Source organism: Protopterus annectens, chromosome 3.part0 (assembly GCF_019279795.1).
Source record: "Protopterus annectens isolate FY-2018-M chromosome 3.part0, PAN1.0, whole genome shotgun sequence".
In the NCBI taxonomy this organism is placed as follows: domain Eukaryota; kingdom Metazoa; phylum Chordata; order Ceratodontiformes; family Protopteridae; genus Protopterus; species Protopterus annectens.
Window position 1 is genome coordinate 391120551 of NC_056731.1, and position 20007 is coordinate 391140557.

Sequence of the window (20007 nt, forward strand, 5' to 3'; positions counted from 1 at the left end):
GATTTAGACTCCAGTGTGTGGACCAATTTCAAAAGTTCACCCCTTTCATAATTACAGGTAACTTCATTCACTATACCTTCATTAGAATTATTAAAAAAGGAAAGGGGAGAATTATCACCAACCAATAAAAAATTATGCAGAGCATTAATAAAATACCCGGGCTGTGTATCCCATTACGCTGACTTCTATAAGACGGGTTGCCAATATGATGTAATTTTAGACTGTGATAGGCTGGCTTTTGTAATATATACTTGCTTTAAAAATTATATCAGTAACTATCTTATGCATTGATAAAAGAGTCTGGATGACTTGAAAGCTTTGATTTTGTGGTTTTCATGTAATAAAGTACCTTTAAGATGATCAGGTCTCTGGCTTTTTACTGTTGGCAGTTTATATTGTTGCTTTTGTCGTCCATCTAACTGCCTGGTGAAGTTTTGCTGTTACCTCCATCTGTTTGCAAATTTCCTGATGTTCCACCCAGTCAGAAGAAAGCAGCACTAGAAATACAAAAGGTGCTAGCAAAAAAAAAAAAAGTCATCCAAGAAGTCCCACCTGACCAGATAGACTGCAGAACTTATTCAAGATTCTTTTTAGTGCCAAAAAAAACAGGGGACTGGAGACCAATTTTGGATCTCAGCAATTTGCACCAGTCAGTTCGACACACACAGTTTCGGATGGTCATGGTTCAGTCCATTCTGCCCTTTTTATGCAAGGAAGACTGGATGTGCTTGCTAGACCTTCAGGATGCATACTGTCACACAACAATGAACAGACAACCCAGAAGGTGTCTACCCTCCCAGCTGGGAGCCAGTTATTACCAGTTCAGAGCACTGCCCTTTAGCCTCACCACAGCCTTGGGGTGTTCACCAAATGCATGGCAGCGGTAGCAGCTCACTTCAGACTGCAGGAATTCCAAGTGTTTCCATACCTGAATGACTGGCTCATTGCCACCCCAATTAGGCATCTACTAATAAGAGCATGAGATCAGGTACTCCAGATTTGCTTCCATCTGTGAATAATCATAAATTACAACAAATCTCAGAACCATCTCAAACATTGGAATTCATAGGAGCAAATTTCAACACAGTATCAATGACAGCTTCTCTTCCTCTCTCAAGAGTACAAACTATGAGATTTCAGCTTGGGAGAATAATTCACAGTACCACAGTTTTAGCCCATTTGATATTTCAAGCTTTGGGGTCAGTTTCAGCAACCATCATTTTAATTCCTCTAGCAAGATTTTATATGAGAACTTTTCAGTGGATGTTAGCTTTGCAATGGTCGACTCTTTATCAACGCATGTCAGCCCAAATAAAAATCACTTAGGCATGCAAAAGATACCTTTTGTGGATTCGATCAGACCAAGTTCTACAAGGCCGCCCTTTCATTCTCCCTCAGCCCAAGGCTGTAGTGACCACGGATGCTTCCCAGATTGTTTGTGTGAGGAAGACATTCTAAGACACTTGGTCTTTCGAAGAGTCCAGTATGCATATCAGTGTCCTGGAAATGAAAGCAGTGTTCTTAGTGCTGCTGGCTTTCCAAGACTTTCTCCATTTCTGGGCAGTTGCGATTCAGACAGGCAACCTGTCAGTGTCAGTAGTCTGGTACATCAGCAAACAAGGAGGTACCAGATCATACCCCTTGTGTCGAGAAGCCCACAGTGTGTGGCAGTGGGCGATCTCTTCCATCCGCTTTTTGATAGCAATGCACATTCAGAGGAAGTCCAGCGTGATAGCAGACAAATTGAGCAGGTCCGTTCTACTGCTTCATGAGTGGGCTCTCGACATGAAAGTGACAGAAATGATTTTCTGTCAATGGGCCCAGCCTTGCTGCGATATTTTTGCTTCCCCCTTAAACAACAAGTGCAGAAGCTTCTTTGTCCTGATTACCCCCACCAGGGGAATCACTGAGAAATGCTCTACTCCGCAGTTGTCCCCCTTGGTCTCCTCTATGCTTACCCATCATCTCCCCTAATTTCCAAATTTCTACAGAAAGCTGCACGGTTGAAGAGCAAAGTCATCCTCATTGCACCTTACTGGCCTCAGCAGCTTTGGTTCCCCTTCTTTGGCCTCATCTACTTTACCCACTTTGGATTCTGGATTCGATTCTGGACCTCCTGTCTCACCCGACAGGAATGACTCATCTGGATATGTCAGACCTCAAGCTAACAGCACGTTTTCTCCAGTTACCTTAATAGCCAGATAACCAGTGCTCCCTTCCCCTATCCGTCATATACTTTTATCTTCCAATAAGGCTTCTACAAGAAAACTTTACGGAAGTAAATGGAATAGGTATGTTTTTGGGCACATCACAAAACACATTGACTCCTTCTCAGCTCCTGTACAAAGTGTTCTGGAATTTTTGGCAACAATTTTTAATGACAAAGCTAGCTCCTTAACAGTTAGAATTCAGTTAGCAGCAATATCTAACTTTCATATTGGATTTGATAATTCTTCCTTGGGTTCATCTAAGCTTTGTAAAGCTTTTTGAGAGGTACTGTTCTGCTGAGACCTCCCTGTAAAGATCATACTCCACCATGGGATTTAGATTTGGACCTAAAAGCCTTAATTCATTCTCCCTTTGAACGAGCACCAAAATGCGATCTTAAATTCTTGACCTGGAAAACTATCTGGTAGCCATTACCTCTGCTAGAAGAATTTCAGAACTTCAAGTATTGTCCTCTAAACCTCCCTAATTATTTTTTCATAGGGATAGAGTAGCATTACATACCAACCCTTCTTTCCTTCCTAAGGTGGTGTCAGAATCCAATATTAACCACTCCATTAAGCTGCCACTCTTTTTTCCTAAATTTGCAAACAAAGGTGAATATATGTTGCATTTATTGGATGTCCACAGACAATTGCATTTTTACTTATATAGAACAAAAGAAGTTAAGAAGACAGATCAATTATTTGTGTCCTGTGCAGATTCTAAATTGGGAAAATCAGTTTCAGAGGTAACTTTATCCAGATGGCTGATGGATTGCATATCATTTATCTACAACAAATTGGGTCCATCCTTTCCAAAACCTTTAAGAGCCCACTCAACAAGGTCCATCACAACTTCTTCAGTGCTCCTCTCTAGGGCTTCCATGGACGACATCTGCGCAGCTGCAGCTTGGGCCAATCTTAATCATACCTTTATTAATCATTACAAACTGAATCTGGTGTCAAGGGGACAAGCAGCCTTTGGCTCAGCTATGCTCAGGAATATCCTTTCTTAGAGTCCACCAGGGATTTTAGGTAGCTGGAGACTCTGTCCCAACAGTTGAGGATAGAAAGAAAATTGACATCATCAGATAAAAAAAGGTTATGTACTTAGCATAACATTCCATCTGTGTTGTCCGTTTTCATTCTTCCTCAACTTCCTACCCACCATCCCCCAACCTTTTTTCACAGTAGATTTTGGAAAAATGAGAGCTGATAAAGCACACCGCTGTCCTTCATGTTGAGCTCCAGGAATGGTTTCATCTGTCAGGAATATGATATTAGTATTTCCTACTGTATGTAAACCAGCAAACAAGGTATGAGGTATGTTAGGGATTGATGCCTTATGGGTGAGGGAGGAGCTTGAGAGCTGTTGGTGCCACAAGCTAAAGTAACGGTGGAGTCTGATCCGAACCCAACAGTTGAGGAAAAATGAAAACTGACAACACAGATGGAATGTTATTGTACAAGTACTTACGTTTTGTTTGTTTTTTTTATCCCTTCTTATGGAATTGGTTATGGCCAATTACGACAAGCTTCCTCACAAACTGCAGCTACTCACACAAGACAGGGGGAGTTTGATACAGCCCTCCTGCAAATGTTTTCAGCTAACCTCCCAGATGACTCAATTCTTATTCATTGCAGTGCCTCTTTTCAGATGATGCACAGCAATGATTAATAGAGCAAAGAAAACCTGCTACTAGTAAATCTTGTATTAGCAAGTGTAAAAGATTTTCTAGTTGGTGCCTAGGTGTTCTATGTCCCTATCCGAGATTATCTACCACTAATGCTTAAATATTTGGATGAGTTACTAGCCTCTGGCTTCTTGTACTCCTCTATCAAAGGTACATCATGCTGCCATTTTGGCATGTCTGCCACTGGATCCTCCACTTTCTTCTATGTTTTTGATAAAACAGTTTCTTAAAGGAATTTTAGACCACCCTGTAAACAGGTCATTCCTTTGTGGGATCTTAACTTTCTGATGGAAAAGTTAACCATGTCTCCATTTGAACATGCTCTTCTAGCAAATTTGAGGTTCATTACATGGAAAGCTGTTCTTATTGCTGTGAGAAGAAGAGTATCTGAGTTGCAAGTTCACATGCTGGGTGAACCTTATCTGGTCTTCCATAAGAAGAGGGCATCATTAAGAAAAAATTCCTCATTTAAGCCTAAGGTTGTTTCAGAGTTCACTTGGAATCAAGCCATCAATCCCCATGTGTGTTCTATCCAGTTCTCAGAACCAGGGAGAAAAGATTCTTCATACTCTGATGTGCATAGGCAGCTCATGTATTATCTTGACAGAACCAATTTCTTTTTAAAAGCTGATGAGCTATTTCATTCATACAGTGGGACAAAGAAAGGCAACCTTTGTCAAAACAGACATTTCTAGATGATTGTCCTTAGCTATTGCCTTTCCTTACACATACGATGTTAGGGTCTATATTATAATATAGAACGGAACAAATATCGAATGGCCGAAATATCGAAAGTGCCGTTCATAGAGTTCTGGTTTGTGGGATTGGGGTGTGGTGAAGATTCCTCACTGTAGTGCGGTCTCAGAGTTGGTATATAAAATTAGCGGGGGTTGCGGGGGGCACAGCCCCCCACAAAACCAAGTTATTTGAATGGCACTTTTATATTTCGGCCGTTCGACATTCGTTCCATTCGATATTATAATATAGACCCCGATGTTAAACCAGTTCCAGGTAATATCAAAGCCTGTTATACGACAGCCTTTTCTTTGATGATGTATTGAAAAGAGCTGGATTCTAGAAGTGTTCTAGAGGCAGAGCAACATGGTCTTCTCTACATACCTTTACAAGGCATTTCAAACTGAATTAATTTTCTAGATCCACGACTGGATTTTTTATGAGCATTATCCAGGTACTCCGGGATCCATATCCTTCCTCCATCCAGGTTGGATGGGCTTTGTTAATCAACCTATATAGCCTAAAAGCTACTGCAGCAGTGGGGGTGATGAACATAGTACAGCTGTTATAAGTTGCTCTTATCCATAACAGTAGATGTTTGAATGGGTTAATGCAACTGTGCTTTCTTTCTGTTAGAGTAACTCATTGCCACCAACCAGACCAATCTGTCAGACTCGGGACTTAATTACTTTTTATACTCTAAACAAGAGTCAACCATAGCATTAACAGAGGAGCTTTGACTAAATTGTCCCTCCTCAAAGGTCGATAAGAACAGTTATAATTCACTATTTGTATGTCATTATCCTTATTTGAATTAGTAAACATCCAAGTTTTGAAGATTGAATAATAACATTCTTTACTTAAACAGATTACACAGTACATTTTAAACAAACAAACATATATGTTATTGTCAAGGAAATATAAAATAAAAGATTTTAATAGGCAGATGGTGTTTAAAGAATACTGTAAGTTAGCTAGCTCTTGTATTGTTACTAACTGAAGATAACGGTAATCTGACTACTTCTGATTAGACATTTTAGAATTTAAGTAGACAAAATAAATGAAAATGATCTCACTGAGTCTGAGTAGCATACAGTCCACACAGAAGGCACCAGCTTACTACCGAGTCAGTAACTGCTGTTGCTAAAGAAAGATTTCCTTTATTCTATGAACTCTGGGGGGGTATTGGAATGAACCATCACTAGGAGGCATGATCTAGCACAGTCCTTTTTGGCAACCACCTCTTTCAACAGGTCAGAAAGTTCTCCTTACTTCCTGCAGGTGCAAAATACAAATTTAATGGCATTTCCTCAACAGGTTGTCTGTCTTTTATAAAGTTTGAAGCTCAGTAAGGCAATACATTCATTGGAAGGAGGTACCCAGCTGTGCCCTGCTGATGTGTGTCTGTGTGTGTGTGTGTGTGTGTGTGTGTGTGTGTGTGTGTGTGTGTGTGTGTGTGTGTGTGTGTGTGTTAGAAAATGTCACTTTTAAAAGCCTGCTGCAGTCCGACATGAAAGATACACAATTACTTGATCACTGCATTTTGCCACATATTTCACATTTGCTGTAACTTTACAAAAAAAAATCAAATGCAGGTTTTATACAGCTTTTCATACAAAAATCTTCACCTGCATACTGTGTGATGACACTAGTATTAATTTGGTTTTCAGGATTGTAGGACAAACCCTCTAACCTGAGCTGGTAAGCTAACTGAATAAGCAGATAAGACAGCAGCTATGATGTGATACAATACAAAGAAAAACAGTGCCACATACTTTGGCATGAGGAATTTAGGATAACATACAGAATGGAAAGTGTGGGTCTAGGGCAGACTAAGAAAGAAAACAGCTGGGGAGTAATCATTACCTTAAGATGTAGTCATGCAGCTTTGTTAGCAGTGTTGAAGACTTAACAGGTTGTTTGAAAGCAGGACAAGGGGATAGACTCAGTGAGACTGGATGTCGTTCTTTCAGCATAGCAGCCACTGATTCAGCTGCATCTAGAATATTTTGTACTATTGCAGAGGCCTTGAAAAAGAGGCCATTGAATTGGTAGAGTGCAGAGCAGGACTTCTAAGACTGAGGCTATTAAGGCTATGAGCTGCTTATTGATGGTGCTTCCGAATCATCTTTGAAAAGAGACAGAAACAGGAGAGCCTAGTGAGCTTACCCTGTTAGCAAAGTGAATTAAAAAATGATAAGGCTAACGTGAAGAAAGCGCAAGCACTGAACATATGAATGTCTGAAAAATGGGAACTGAGTCACACGGTGTGATATTATGAGTTTACCTTACTTTAGGGGGGTCAAATGGGTAGAGCTGAGCTGAAGAGGAAAGTGTGGGAGGAAGGAGCACTCATGAGTGGGAGCTGGGAGATCCATGCCAGGCTTTAAGAAATGCTACCCTACTGGAAAGGAGACGGGACCTGGAATGTCCTATCTGAAGTGATGTAGGGTTTTCTCTAATAGATGGACTCAGGTAGATTAAATGTGGAGTAGGTTTCAGGGATGAGCAGCTGTGTAAATTAGCTGCTCCTTACCTGGGCAGATTTTTTTTTTTGATTGATCGTGCATTATTATGTTTAAATTGCATGCCTGCAGCGTGAGTATTCCATAGGAGTATGTACTTTTGAAGGTTTACTATCAGGTGATAGAATTGCAGTTGACTGAAAAGCTGCTTGAATGAAACCCAATTTGACTAAGACATAATTTCACTGAATCACAAATTACAGAAAAGCATAGAAGTATATATATGCAGTATGCGATTGCAAGGAAAGTGAGCCAAGAAGGTTATGTGCAGATTGGCAGTGCCCCCTGTCATGTCACATGCCCAAATTTGTAGATGTTTGTGTTTATGTTCCTTCACTAATTCTTTCACTATGTATGATGTTTTTTCTTTTCTCCATGGTTGTGCTACCATGGAGTTAATGTACACACGTACACAAACACACACACGTATATAACATTAAGGGAGATGTGGGAACAAAGTCCCCACTTGGAGGGTGGAGTGTGGCTTGCCACCCTGCAAAAACATTTTTATGGTGTATTTTGTTGTGTGTAGAATGTTTTCTGTGATATATGATCCAGAGAAAAGAGGTTTCAGTCAAGTGTTTTTCCAAATTGTTTCAACCATGTGAATTTGTCAGCTGCATTTCTATCATGTGATAGATAGTAAACTACTTTTGAAATGTGATCTAGAACTTTGATTTATGTGTCCACCATCCTATAAAGTGACATACCATCTACCACTACTGTTATTATTGGTGTTGCTTCCTCAGTCTTGAGTTGCATGCTGACATTCTTGTTTGAAATAGGTTTTGTAAACTTTTCACTAGGAAGATTATTTTAAAGGCTGACTGGCCTAAATATGTGATGAGATTGTACAGTCAGGTAGTAAGATTAGGTGCTTTCCCTAATGTAGGGTGTAAGCACTGCAGTTTAAAATTTTGTTCAGGTACCTTCCGTAGTCTGTCTTCCACATGCTAACTTACCTGTTGTGTGTTACAAGGTTTCTTATTTATTTTACTTTGTTTTATTTCATTTATTTTATTTATAATTCTTAAGAAGTTTAGCTTCACTGGGCAGATATCCTTTTTAGCAGTATCTGAGGAGAAACATTCCATTTGCCTATTCATAAAAAAAAAAAAAAAAAAAAAAAAGTAAAAACACGTTTGTATGCAAAGTACATAGTAATAGATTTCACATCAAAGTGCTTAGCAGACTGTTAAAGACAGTAGCAGATTTCACATCAGGGTACTTCATGGACAAACTCAGCATACGTCTGTTACAGATAAATGCAGTATAACACAGGAAGAAAAATCACACAGTAGTTATGAAACTAATTTAATGCAGTTATCATAAGCATCATGCTACATGCAGCATTAAGAACTAAACTACTGATCATCTAGGGTGGTATGGACTTACTAAGTTAAGGCTGTCTTCATATTCTGAGCAGCATTGTCTGAGAATATAAGATAACTTCAGTACAGCTCAGTGTCTGGATACTTGGGACATCAAACTACACATCATAGCTCTCAACCTTCCATCTGCAAAATGAGGAACACTACCTGTCATAATGTGGAGCAAATGGGCAAAATGTGGAGCACTTACTAACAGCCCACTAACAACTTCAGCTGGAAAGCTCATAGGATGGTTAAAATGTGATATTTTTGCTTGTGGAATAATTTTTAGCAAATTAATGCAATTCATTTCTATTTACCATGGATATCCATTAAAAAGTTGCTAACACTTAATGTGTGACAGACCCTTTCAGTGTGGAACTTCGAAGAACATGAAATTTTTAATACCCCAAATGATGAACGTTCCTCGTAATGATGTACACTTGAGAAATATGCTACACACCTACACTGAGTTGAAATGCTGACCTGAATTAGTGGCCAACTAGGGTGCTAAGGACAACAAAGATGCGCAAATTAGTAAGATGGGTATGAGAAACTGATCATATCAGTTCCTGAGGTAGTGCTGTGAGTCAGCATTCTGCAGCTAGAGAATTTGAAAGTTACCCAAAATAAGCAAAGGATAAAAACATTGTGGAAGAGATAATAGGCATGTATTGCAAGGAATTAATTTAGCACACACTTCTGAGTTTTGACGCACAGATTTGTTGATACAGATTCTCACTGCCTTTTGCAGCAGACTGAACACTGCCGAGATTAGGTCTTAACTATTATTGCAATGTGGCTCCCCCAGTTTCATCCACTCCCCAATACTCAGCTGTGTATCTTCACCTGTTAAACCCTCCCATGCAGGGACACCAGCTGGACCACACTGATAACTGAATGGCACTATAGGTTATGGAAGGAGAGTGAACCAAGAGCTGCTGTTGTTACTTGCAGAGGCTAGCTCTATGTTTCATTGAAGTTAACCCCAAGTGTGCTGGTGTTGCATTAATGTATGTGTCATGGTCTCAGCTGCATCCACACCCCACCTCCCAAGGCACTGATTTCACCTGTACAACAACTTCTCCTGCAATTCATAGCTCCACTCTCCAGCAGGTCTTACAAGAACAGCCTACCCCTCCAGCATGTCACCCTAATCTCTTCCCACAAAGAAAGCCATGAGAAGGTTGAGGATATTTTGAGAGCTGGTATCATGCTTTAGCTGTTAAAACTCTCAGACAGATTTTGAGCTATAATAACAGCTGTTGGAACCCTGACACTGACCTTTTTTAATGCCTAGTGTTAACCAGTTTTTTAGTCCTCCACCTACTTTTGTTATAACAGCTGTTGGATTCATATGTCACATCAGTCTGTTAAAACAACTGATTGATTCAGATTTTTAACTGTTAGAACAGCTGTTTGAGCTCCGAGCCCAATCTTTTCCACTGCCTGCTACCTTCCTGCTATTCTGTTTTATCTGTTTTAGCTGTAATAACAGCTGTAGGAGCAGTTTATGCCATTTCCTGTTAAACCTATCTCCTGCTTTAGCTATTAGAACAGTTGATAGACCATTGATTCAGATCTTTCCAGTATTAATGTTGTTTCCCTATTATTTTACCTGTGGCTTCTGAAGTAACTTCAGTAAGAAAAAACAAGTAATTTTTTCCAGTCTTTTTTAAATTAACCTTTATTGAAAAGATAAGCTCTTTTGTCAATTAACTTCCTCAGATCTGGTGAGCAGGCAGTCCCTTCATCCCTCTTTTCTCCCTCTAGCTTCTGGCATTGGCTGGGCCACTAACTGAACCTAGGTTGCTAAGGCCGTAGTTAGGACTATATCAGTCTGTATCAGAAGAGTCAGGTGGTATGGACCAGGACAATCTGACTGATCCTGCGGACTTTCCCCAACCCCTGCAGCCCTAACCCATCTCCCAGGAGACACTTCCTTGAGCTGCACATTTGCTGCAAGCCCTGGAAAGCATGCATGTAACCATGTATGATCTTCCTGGTGTATGTAGCACACAGTAGGCAGCATGTCCTCTGTAGTTTCATGTTGCACTGGTGTAACATGTAGTGTTCCTCTATCTGTCAGCCTAACAGTAAGCCACAGTACCTTCTTCCCCTTAGAATGGGTTAGCCAACACTGGCTACTCACTCCCATCCTTCTAACCTGCACCCTCTAATACCAGTACCGCTAGATAAACATGGGTCATTTGGATTGTACTCATGGCTTCACCCTCTGTGGGTCTTGGTTCAAAATGTGCAGATGACTTATGGTCTGAGAAACATTTTAGTGATACTTTTATTGGACCAGGATTCATATGCATCCTTTTTTGTTGCTTCTGTTGTTCAGTAGAATAGTTATTCTAAGTACAGATGTTTTGCACCACATATGTGGTCATTTTGTTGCTTATTTTTCCAAGTACTGTGGAGCTATGCAGGAGACTTAGGCAGTAGTACCGTAAGTGCCAGAGAGCACGTTTCACTTGGCATTTGCTACTTAATTCTGTATAGGTCCCCAGTTTTTGATCGATGCACAGGGCTGCTGCATCAGTCTGACATGGGAAAAGAAGATTACTTTCCAGTACCACACTAAAGTACTTCTAGCTTGTCACCAGTGTAGCAGAGCCTGAGGATAACTAATCGTATTAGCTGTGGGAATTAGGTTGTCATAAACATTCTTTTTTTCCCCGTATAGTATCATTTTGAGTGCCTTTTCATTTAAAAGTTACTGTCTGAAATCAAGCCATCTGGCGAGGATGTTAAAACTAGTTTACACCATCTTGATCAGGACCTACCAGTCTTGCACTGCATACAGGATGGAGAAATTACCTGTATGCCGAAATATTGCGCATTTACCTGTATATGTTTTCATGCCATTTGTAAATAAGGAGAAGAGAAGTGAGCCAATGATACATCCCTGGTGTAGACCAGACTTCACTGGGTTTGGTGGTGAAAGACATTATTTTGCCATTTAATAGCTTCAGAGCAGTTTGAAAAGTGGTTGCCAGCTCATTCTAAGGCCTTTACAGCAAAGCCAGCTGAAGAAAACCTGTTTAACATTTATTGATCAACCATACTGAAGGCCTTAAAGAAGTTTAAGATTAGTGCTACATTTTTCCCATCATCCATTTAATAATCATTGAGCCTAACTATAGCCAAGATGGTACTGTGACCTGCTGTCACTCAGTGCAGTGTCTGTACGTTTTTGGTATTGTCTAACCTAAGATTGAGGTTTTTCTTTTCCAAGTATTTTTGCAGATAAACTTACTATGCTAATGAAGCTGTGGTGATGGGCTTCACTAGTAAACAGGTCAGAGGGGGCAGATAGCAAAGTTGCTGTTTGCAATGTGGCATTGCAGGCAGATGCTGAACAAAGCCTTTCATAAAGGATAGAGCTTCATATTTCGGTCTGTTCCTCGTAAAATATATGGTTTTGTAGCACAGTTCTCAGGACTGAAGTCACTGAATAATGGCAGACATTTGAGATTCAGACATCATATCCTTCAAAAAATGCACACCAGTGCAAAACCTATTATTCTAACAACTTGTATGCTTATAAGTATTTAAAATCTATTCCTGATTTTGACTCCCCCCTCCCGACATTATTTTTGACTTTGTCCAAATTTCTTGTGCTAAGAGTTTGATAGGTATGAGCTGAGTATAGATAAAAGTGTTGTAATGGCAGCAAATGGGGGAAATCAGAAGAGGCTGAGAACTGAGATAAAAGGGAAATAGTGGAACTGGTTAACATCTTCAAATATCTGGAAGTGGTGGTTGAGGAGATGGGAAGTCTGAATAAAGGAGGTCAGTGGAAGTCTGAATAAAGGAGGTCAGTGGTAGAATCAGAGGACTTGCAGCCAACTGGCACACTGACTTAGTTTACCAGAGCTGCTCAGAGTTTGGCCTCCTTAGCCAGAGATCTGAAGTCTGAATAAAATCCAAGACATCCTGTGAATTCTACTGAAAAAAAATTGTATAACCTTCTTTGCACTTTTAAACTGTTTGCAACTGTTTTGCTGCCTACTTTAAACTGTTTTTATTGTTTGTGACTGTGTTTTCTGCACTGTCTATTTACAGTACTTTGAATGATTTGTAGCAGAGGCTAGAGTCAGACTTGCTGAATCTGGACTGGTTGACTTTTCCTGAGTGCTAAAGCCAGCCGTCTTACATTGAGAGGGCCCTCCTGCACCCTTGTTGCAGAAGAGTGCAGTCAAGGACACATCTGAGTTGGGGATTGTTGGAAGAAGGCTCAGTCTTGGGCTTTCCTATTGATTGGATTGTTTGAAAAATGTTTGTGCATAGCTGCATACCGTGCAATGGGGGTTAGCACTGCTGTGTATAGACACAAATGCTTAAAAAGTCAAATTTTCCCTAGATAACTGCTAGGGAACTCTCTTAAGCTTCCCTCCTTCTTGGTGCACAACAGAGTTGCGCACTGCTGCCCAGAGAGCAACCCAGCTGTGCTTTTTGAGGTGCCAGCATAGGTTTCTACCCCTAAACCTCCCATATATTAGCTGATTTTACTAGTTGCACAACAGAACCTAGTCCATCTAGCTCACCCTCCACCATTTATTACAGAATACACCTGATATAATGAAATGTCAGTTTCCAACCATTTCTCCAGCCAGCCTGATTGACATGGGCATCCTGAGACAATGTAGCAATTGCCTCATGTATACAGACAACCTGCTACTCCTAAAACATGCAAATACAATATGTGAGAGGTGTAGCTATACTATGAATATATAATCGCTGCTGTCTTTCTCATGTAACAACAAATGAAATACCAAGCAGGTTTTCAGCACCCGCACTCCACCTCCCACCTCCCACACATACGAAGCCTACAACACATAAACCCACATACATGGCGGTACTGTCTAGAAATATACCAAAAGAGCAAACCTTCTGCACACAATACAGTCCCAACAGCACCCACTACACATAATAACACATGCATCAGTGTCTCACCAAATAAGCCTCTAAGGCAAAACATATCTAAAACAAATGCCTTAGTCATAGGCGACTCCATAGTGAGAGACAGACCAAATCGCACACGCACTCAAGTCTCTGAACAAGTACTGCTATGACTCTGTCATAGTCCGCGTTAGAGTGAATGACTTGAGATGTACCTCACTGGACTGTAATGAAGAGACACATGATGGAGCTTTCAGATTGTGTCCCAGGCAGGTATATCTCTAGCCCTAAGCAGCATTCTTCCCTCACCCAGGATAATGCCACAATACAAACAAAAAATGATTGACTTCAACAATTGGCTTAGCTTCTGGTGTCAAGCCAGGAGGATCCAGTATCTGACAGCTTGTGATGATATGGTCAACAGACCACACTGCTTTGCCAGAGATGGTCTTCACTTGTTGCCTCTAGGCTTTAGGTTGCTGGCAAAGGTACTTACCAAGTTTGCTTTTGTCTGCAAATGGGTTGCAATCTTCGACTCCCCCAAAGATGTCAACATACTACAAGATGGGCTTACATAGACAAATGATTGGTGTCAAAGCCATGGACTTAAACTAATGCATTATCATCTCCTTCAGCAAAGGAGAAACCCCTGCTAATTGCAAAATTAATAATATCCCCCTAAGTTCAAGCCCCGTGGTGAGAGAGTTAGGAATGCAAGTTGATAGCAGCCTTAATATTGATCATCAGGTGTCCACAGTAGTAAGAAAGGCCTTCAGCATTGCACACCTCATAAGCAAGGGTATAGCATCCAAAGCTAAGGAGGTCATAACTCCCCTGTACTCAGTTCACATCAGACCAGTAATAGAGTACATTGCTCCCTTCTGTATGTACCTCACCAGACATCTGCAGCATCTGGAGGGAGCAATTGGAGCAACTCCGAGGTTTATCACCAAGAAAATGTAGGACCTACAACACATGGCCTACATGGACAGACTGAAGGCCCTATCACTTTACTTAGTATCTTATAGACTGCTTAGAGGTGACTTGTGCCTGGCCTACAGAGCAGTCTCAGACCCTGCCTTGATGAAGCTGCTGCACATCCACAAATCCAGTGGGACAATATTCACTCACTCTAGGGATCTTAACTTAGCCTGTCATATTAACAAGACTTGCTGGAGAGACAGATACATCTCCCAGAGGCTGCCACTCCTCTGGACCAAACTCTCAGTTCATGTAAAACAGATTTCCTCAATGACCCTATTTAGGCATAATCTGGACAATTGGATGGAAAACCATAAATTTACACCAGGGTTTCACCTGTGTCCCTCTTAAACAGGGGTAGACGGTGCTGATCTTAGATTCATGCATAAACATAGATTATGTCTTGGTCCGTAATGGAACAATATAACATGGCTAGGCTTATAGAGGCTTTAAGCCCAATAGTCTTGTAACCTCCTGTGATCCTAGTATATGACCTAAGAATGCCAAAGAGGCTGAAAAGAAGGATGTACAAAACAATAGTGTGACCAGTACTACTATATGGTACAGAAACCTGGGCAGTAAAGGCAGAGCTGCTGGACAAGCTAGAGGTGATGGACACGAAGTTCCTGAGACAGTTGGTAGGATGCATACTGTGGGACAAACAAAGAAGTGATGATAACAGAGCAGAACTCTAAGTAGCTCCAGTTGCAGAGAAGTCAGAGAGAACAGATTACGGTGGGTCAGACGTGCAGAAAAGCAGATGACAATTTGGTGAAGATGATTTAGGACATACAGGAAGAAGGCAAGAGGAAACGAGGGTGTCCAGCAAAGAGGTGGATGGATTATATGAGAGAAGATCTGTAACAGTCAGACATGATTGTCAAAGAAGGTAGAAAAGTGGCACTGAATTATGAGAGATGATGACAGTTGACACAACAGCAAGTAGAAATCAGGGAAAAGGGGCTTGATGATGATGACGATGACAGCTAATGAATCTGTTAACTGCCTTATGGAAATCATTTATCTTGTGTATAGAGATTATTTTTATCTGCTTCCATATTATTACTGCTTCTTGTACATTCTTTTGTATTAGAATAGATAGTGAGTAGCTAAATTCTGGTGAGAGACCATCTGTGACAGGGCAGAACCAAGGAGTCTGACTTGGGATAGCAGAGTTTAACTAAGTGACAGTTTCTGCGAAAGCAAATTCCCTGCGACTGAACATTGCATTATACTGTTGTGCAGTAGGAGATAAGCCATTAGTTTATTATTTCAGAGAAGTAAAATGTGTAAGTATTTGCATTGTCTAGTTGAGTGTTCATTGAGAATGGATTTTCATTAATGACTGATCTTGCCTAGCATTTTGTTCATATTTTCCCACTGATTGTCTTGTTAATTGTGTGGTGTAGTGCTGTTGTCTTAATTGCCTTATGTGTGACTGACACTTGTTCTGACTGGACCAGTATAGTTTTTTTGTGAAACTCATTCCCCATACATTTGTAGGAATTCCGAGATGTATCTTCTTTAAAATTTTAGACTTAGCAATTTTTATCCATATCCAATCTACCAAGCACGGGTATAGTTATGCAGGATATTTAGTATGATTGGATGGGACAGACTGCTTGCGTCATCTAGTCTGCAGTACATGCCAGTCATAGCAGTTAGGTTCTCTCTCTCTCTCTCTCTCTCTCTCTCTCAACATTTCTAGTGAGGTGTTGCTTAGTCTCCTTATGAGAACTTTTATAAATTACATTCCTGACAAAGAAGGTAGGAAGGCAAAGGAGATCTCCTCTTTTTCAGCTTGAATATGGGCTCCCAATTTTTGCTTCTGCTTCCAAGAAAAATATTGCCACACAGTAGACCATCTCTAACAGCTTCTGCTGATTCATTACAAACTTGCCTGTCTGTGAAAACCACTGTATCACCCTAGAAAAACCAAACAGCTACCCACAAAACAAATATTTAACCTACTTTTAGGATCCCAACTTTACAAACTACTCCAGCTCCACACATTTACTCCCCTTACAGCTAGACTTCATGAAAAGACCTCATCATACAACTTGAGACACTACTGACAAGCCACACCAACTCTCATTAGACCTAGAAACAATCTCCGCAGCACTGCAAATGCTTTCTCCTGTCAAGCACCTAATGTTTGGCAAGCCCTCCCCAACAACATTAAGGAAATCAACACTTATTCCAAATTCAAAATGCAACTCAGAAAGCATTTCTTCATCTAAGCCAGATGCTCCCGCTGTAACACAGGACATATCACATAACCCACCTCCTTTCTGAGTTTCTTCTCCTCTCAAGATTCACTGAAGATTGACCCACTCTAGAAACTAATGTATATATTGTACATTACACTCTGCTTGATTGTACATTGCACTATGCTTGTTCACTAGAGCGTACATACACAGTTTTTTTTTCTATGTAATTAGTCTGAACTGTTATGTTATTGCTTGCATTTCTGTATTCTTGTTTGTGAAATGTTTTGTACTTCACCTGACTGAGCCTGGAATTGGTCAGTATTCATCAGTGCACTATCCTTAAAAAAAAAAATATATATATATATATATATATATATATAAGGCAGTCACTAAGATGGTTGGCTGCTGTATATTTTCTTGGACTCTGTTAAGATCTGGACAAGCATGCTTACTCAAGAAGTTACACATGATTTTCTTATGTGTAGCGTAGAGGAAAGCACTAATTTCAACTGCCTTGATTCACATGGCTTTGCTAGGGATGTTAAAAATCTCCCAGCAGGGCCACTTCTTCCTTGTAGTGTCCCTTAAAGCATGGGATGTATTAAAATCTCCTAAACAGTCCTCTTCTTTACAGTGCTCCTTAAACCATGAGATGTCTTTCGAGTATCACCTTGTCTTTTTTTTTATGTACATGCACCCAGCGGTAACTGACTTGTGCATTTATGGAGACTGCAACTGCCAGAGCTGTTTCTGATATGTAGGAGTTGTCATTCATCTTTGAGTTATGATATAACATGAAAATATGCACTTGTTTTTTCCTACCATCTTTTCTACCCTGTTCTGTCTAAAATTGGTATAGACTGGGACTGTGATTTCACTGCTATTTATATATAGTTTTAGTCATGTTTCATAGCGGTCAAAACCTGTAGTTTTAAACTAGATAGATTTGGAATGTAGTTGCAGGGACTACTAGCATTTTGGAACAATATCTTAATAACTTTAGTTATATTACTTTTTGGAATGGTGAGTTGTGTTGGGATTCTAGGTCAGGGTCAGGATTTGCTCAGTGCTAGAATGACCTTCACTGAGTAAGTATTCATAATATGCTTTTTGTAGAGTTTTTGATGCCAAGTAAATATTTACCAAGTCTTTTGATGCTTTTTCTAGTACAGTTGGATACTGGAGGGATGCTGTGTATGTTATAAAAGTGCTGATTACAACAAAGATAATTGGCGTCATTTTCCATTTGATTTTGTTTCTACAGTCTTTGCCTTAGCTATGGAAATCTGAACAAATCCTTTTGAAGAAGTGTGTATGCAAAGCATGAATATTAACTCTGTGAAGTATGTTCTACGTTTAACTAAAGGAAGCTCCTCTTCTTTTTCAGAATATCCTGCAGTTCTGTAACATTTGCAATGCGAAACGCCGCGGACCAGGCAGTGGAGTGATTGAGCTGTAGATGTGATGATGCTCAGTTTCCGTTGTGATGCTGTACATTTACTAAATGTTCACTGTAACCCACAAGCTCAGTTGCTTAAAAGAACAAAAATGTAACCATACGGCTGTACATATATTCTTTTATTTTAACAAGGAAGTTTCTGATTTACACTTTTCTGATTTGCTGTTTATTGAAGAGTGCTGAAGCTGTTACTTTTTCCTGGAATGATCACAGTGTCATATATGAGATATTTAAACCTGCCGTTTGCATTTGAAAATATTAATTATTTCCTCAATGAAACATCTTGGTAATAAAAGACAGTCTAATAAAAATAAAATATTTGGAAGAAGTATCTACTACTGGTGGTGTCTTTTTTTTTTCATTTCACAGGTGGATGTTAGAAGGCACTGTATCTACTTTTAAACCCTTTAGGGAAGAGTTGTGTAATGTACAGCTCCTGAGAACAGTCAAGGTAGTATTCCTTGATCAATCCCAAATTCTACTTGGTTTCAACTTTGCTTTTCCTGCCATCTAGTTAACATCACATGCACCCTGGCTATTTGAACTATGTCAGCAAGACTGTTTTTGGTTTTATCCATTAATATTTTTAAGCTATTTATAAGTCTCAAAGCTTAACCCCCACTATGCATCCAGCCACTCTATTATTTTGCGAGATACATTGACTTCCTAAAGACATAATTCAGTGATTTCTCTCTGTATGATCTATAACTTGTTATCTTGCAGGATGCAATTGTACAGTGACATCAGTTTATGTGTACAATGCCAGTTGGACCTATTTAGCCCATTATGACGCTGCTCCAAATGGGGGCCCCGCATTAGGCTATGACATGGTGAATATGCCTTATGCAATCTACAAGATTTGACTTAAAGACACTATTGCAAACTTAAAGGCATTTTCTTACTTACAGTATTGCTTCCACAGTAACTATGAGTAACTATGAGTCTCGTTAGTGGAGCAAACTACATTTCATGCATTGTAGTAGTGGCTTATGTAGTATTAATACTGAATATCATACCTCTTGCTTGGCTCACAGTGTTAGCTGCTCACTCTGTCATAGCTGTCAATTGCTGCTGCTAAGTGCTTAAAAGGATTTTTAACCCCAAATTAAGCTTAAATCAACCATCTTATTTTCTGCGTCATTTCAGTTAGTATTGCAGAAGGTAAGACGGGTTTAATCTGAAGACTGACCGTGGCATTATGGTTTCTTGTTTCTCTCTTGCTGATATATGATTGGTTGATAATGAACATAAAACTGTGAAACAGTTAGCCTAAGCAAGTATGACACAAAAAAGAGCAAATACTGTGGTGTAGGTAAGTGAAACATGAGGTCTGTGTGTTCAGTGGAGAGAGAGAGGTGGATAGAAAATATTTCCACTTGCTAAAAGAGGTAAAAAGAAAGTAACAAATGATGTAATGCGATCCTATCTCACCTACATTCATAACTGATGGGCTCTCGGCTCCGACTCGGCTGATACACTAGCACAAAGTCTCTCATTGGCTGGGCCAACCCCCTTATCCCAGGATGCACCACGCCCAAACCCCCATATCTCATTTGCCGCTTCTGAAGTAACGACGTGGTCTCAACTTGGCTGTGGCCAAGTACCCTTCTTTTTTGGCCTTTTTGGGTCGTTTTTGCTCTTAGCTTAAATATTTTATAACCAAACAGCTATTTTAATAGCTATCTTCGTCTGTACTACCTTGTGATTGGCTGTGTTTGTTTTTTTGGTGTTGTGTGATTCCTTCTGTTTGGCGGGCTAGGCCCGTTTGAGTTAGAGGGCCTTTGCCCTATTTCTTGTCGTGCGTTTTAGTTAGAGCTCTTCCCTCCCTTCCCTTCCTTGTGTTTCGAGTGCTTTGTGGGTCATGTCTGGCAAAGAAAAAGAGCATAAGCTGTCAGGCTTTAAAAAATGTTTG

At 40.1% G+C, this 20007-nt stretch overlaps 1 protein-coding gene across 2 annotated transcripts in view; it reads left to right on the forward strand.

The window, feature by feature from the left end:
• Window positions 1-18426, forward strand: part of VPS41 (VPS41 subunit of HOPS complex) — a 2347711-nt gene extending 2329285 nt beyond the window's left edge. For both annotated transcript variants that reach the window (XM_044064839.1, XM_044064840.1), the window contains exon 29: window positions 18024-18426. In XM_044064839.1, the coding sequence (XP_043920774.1) occupies window positions 18024-18095 (72 nt within the window). In that variant the 3' untranslated portion in view covers window positions 18096-18426. The remainder of the gene's footprint in view (window positions 1-18023) is intronic.
• Window positions 18427-20007: the final 1581 nt, after the last annotated feature.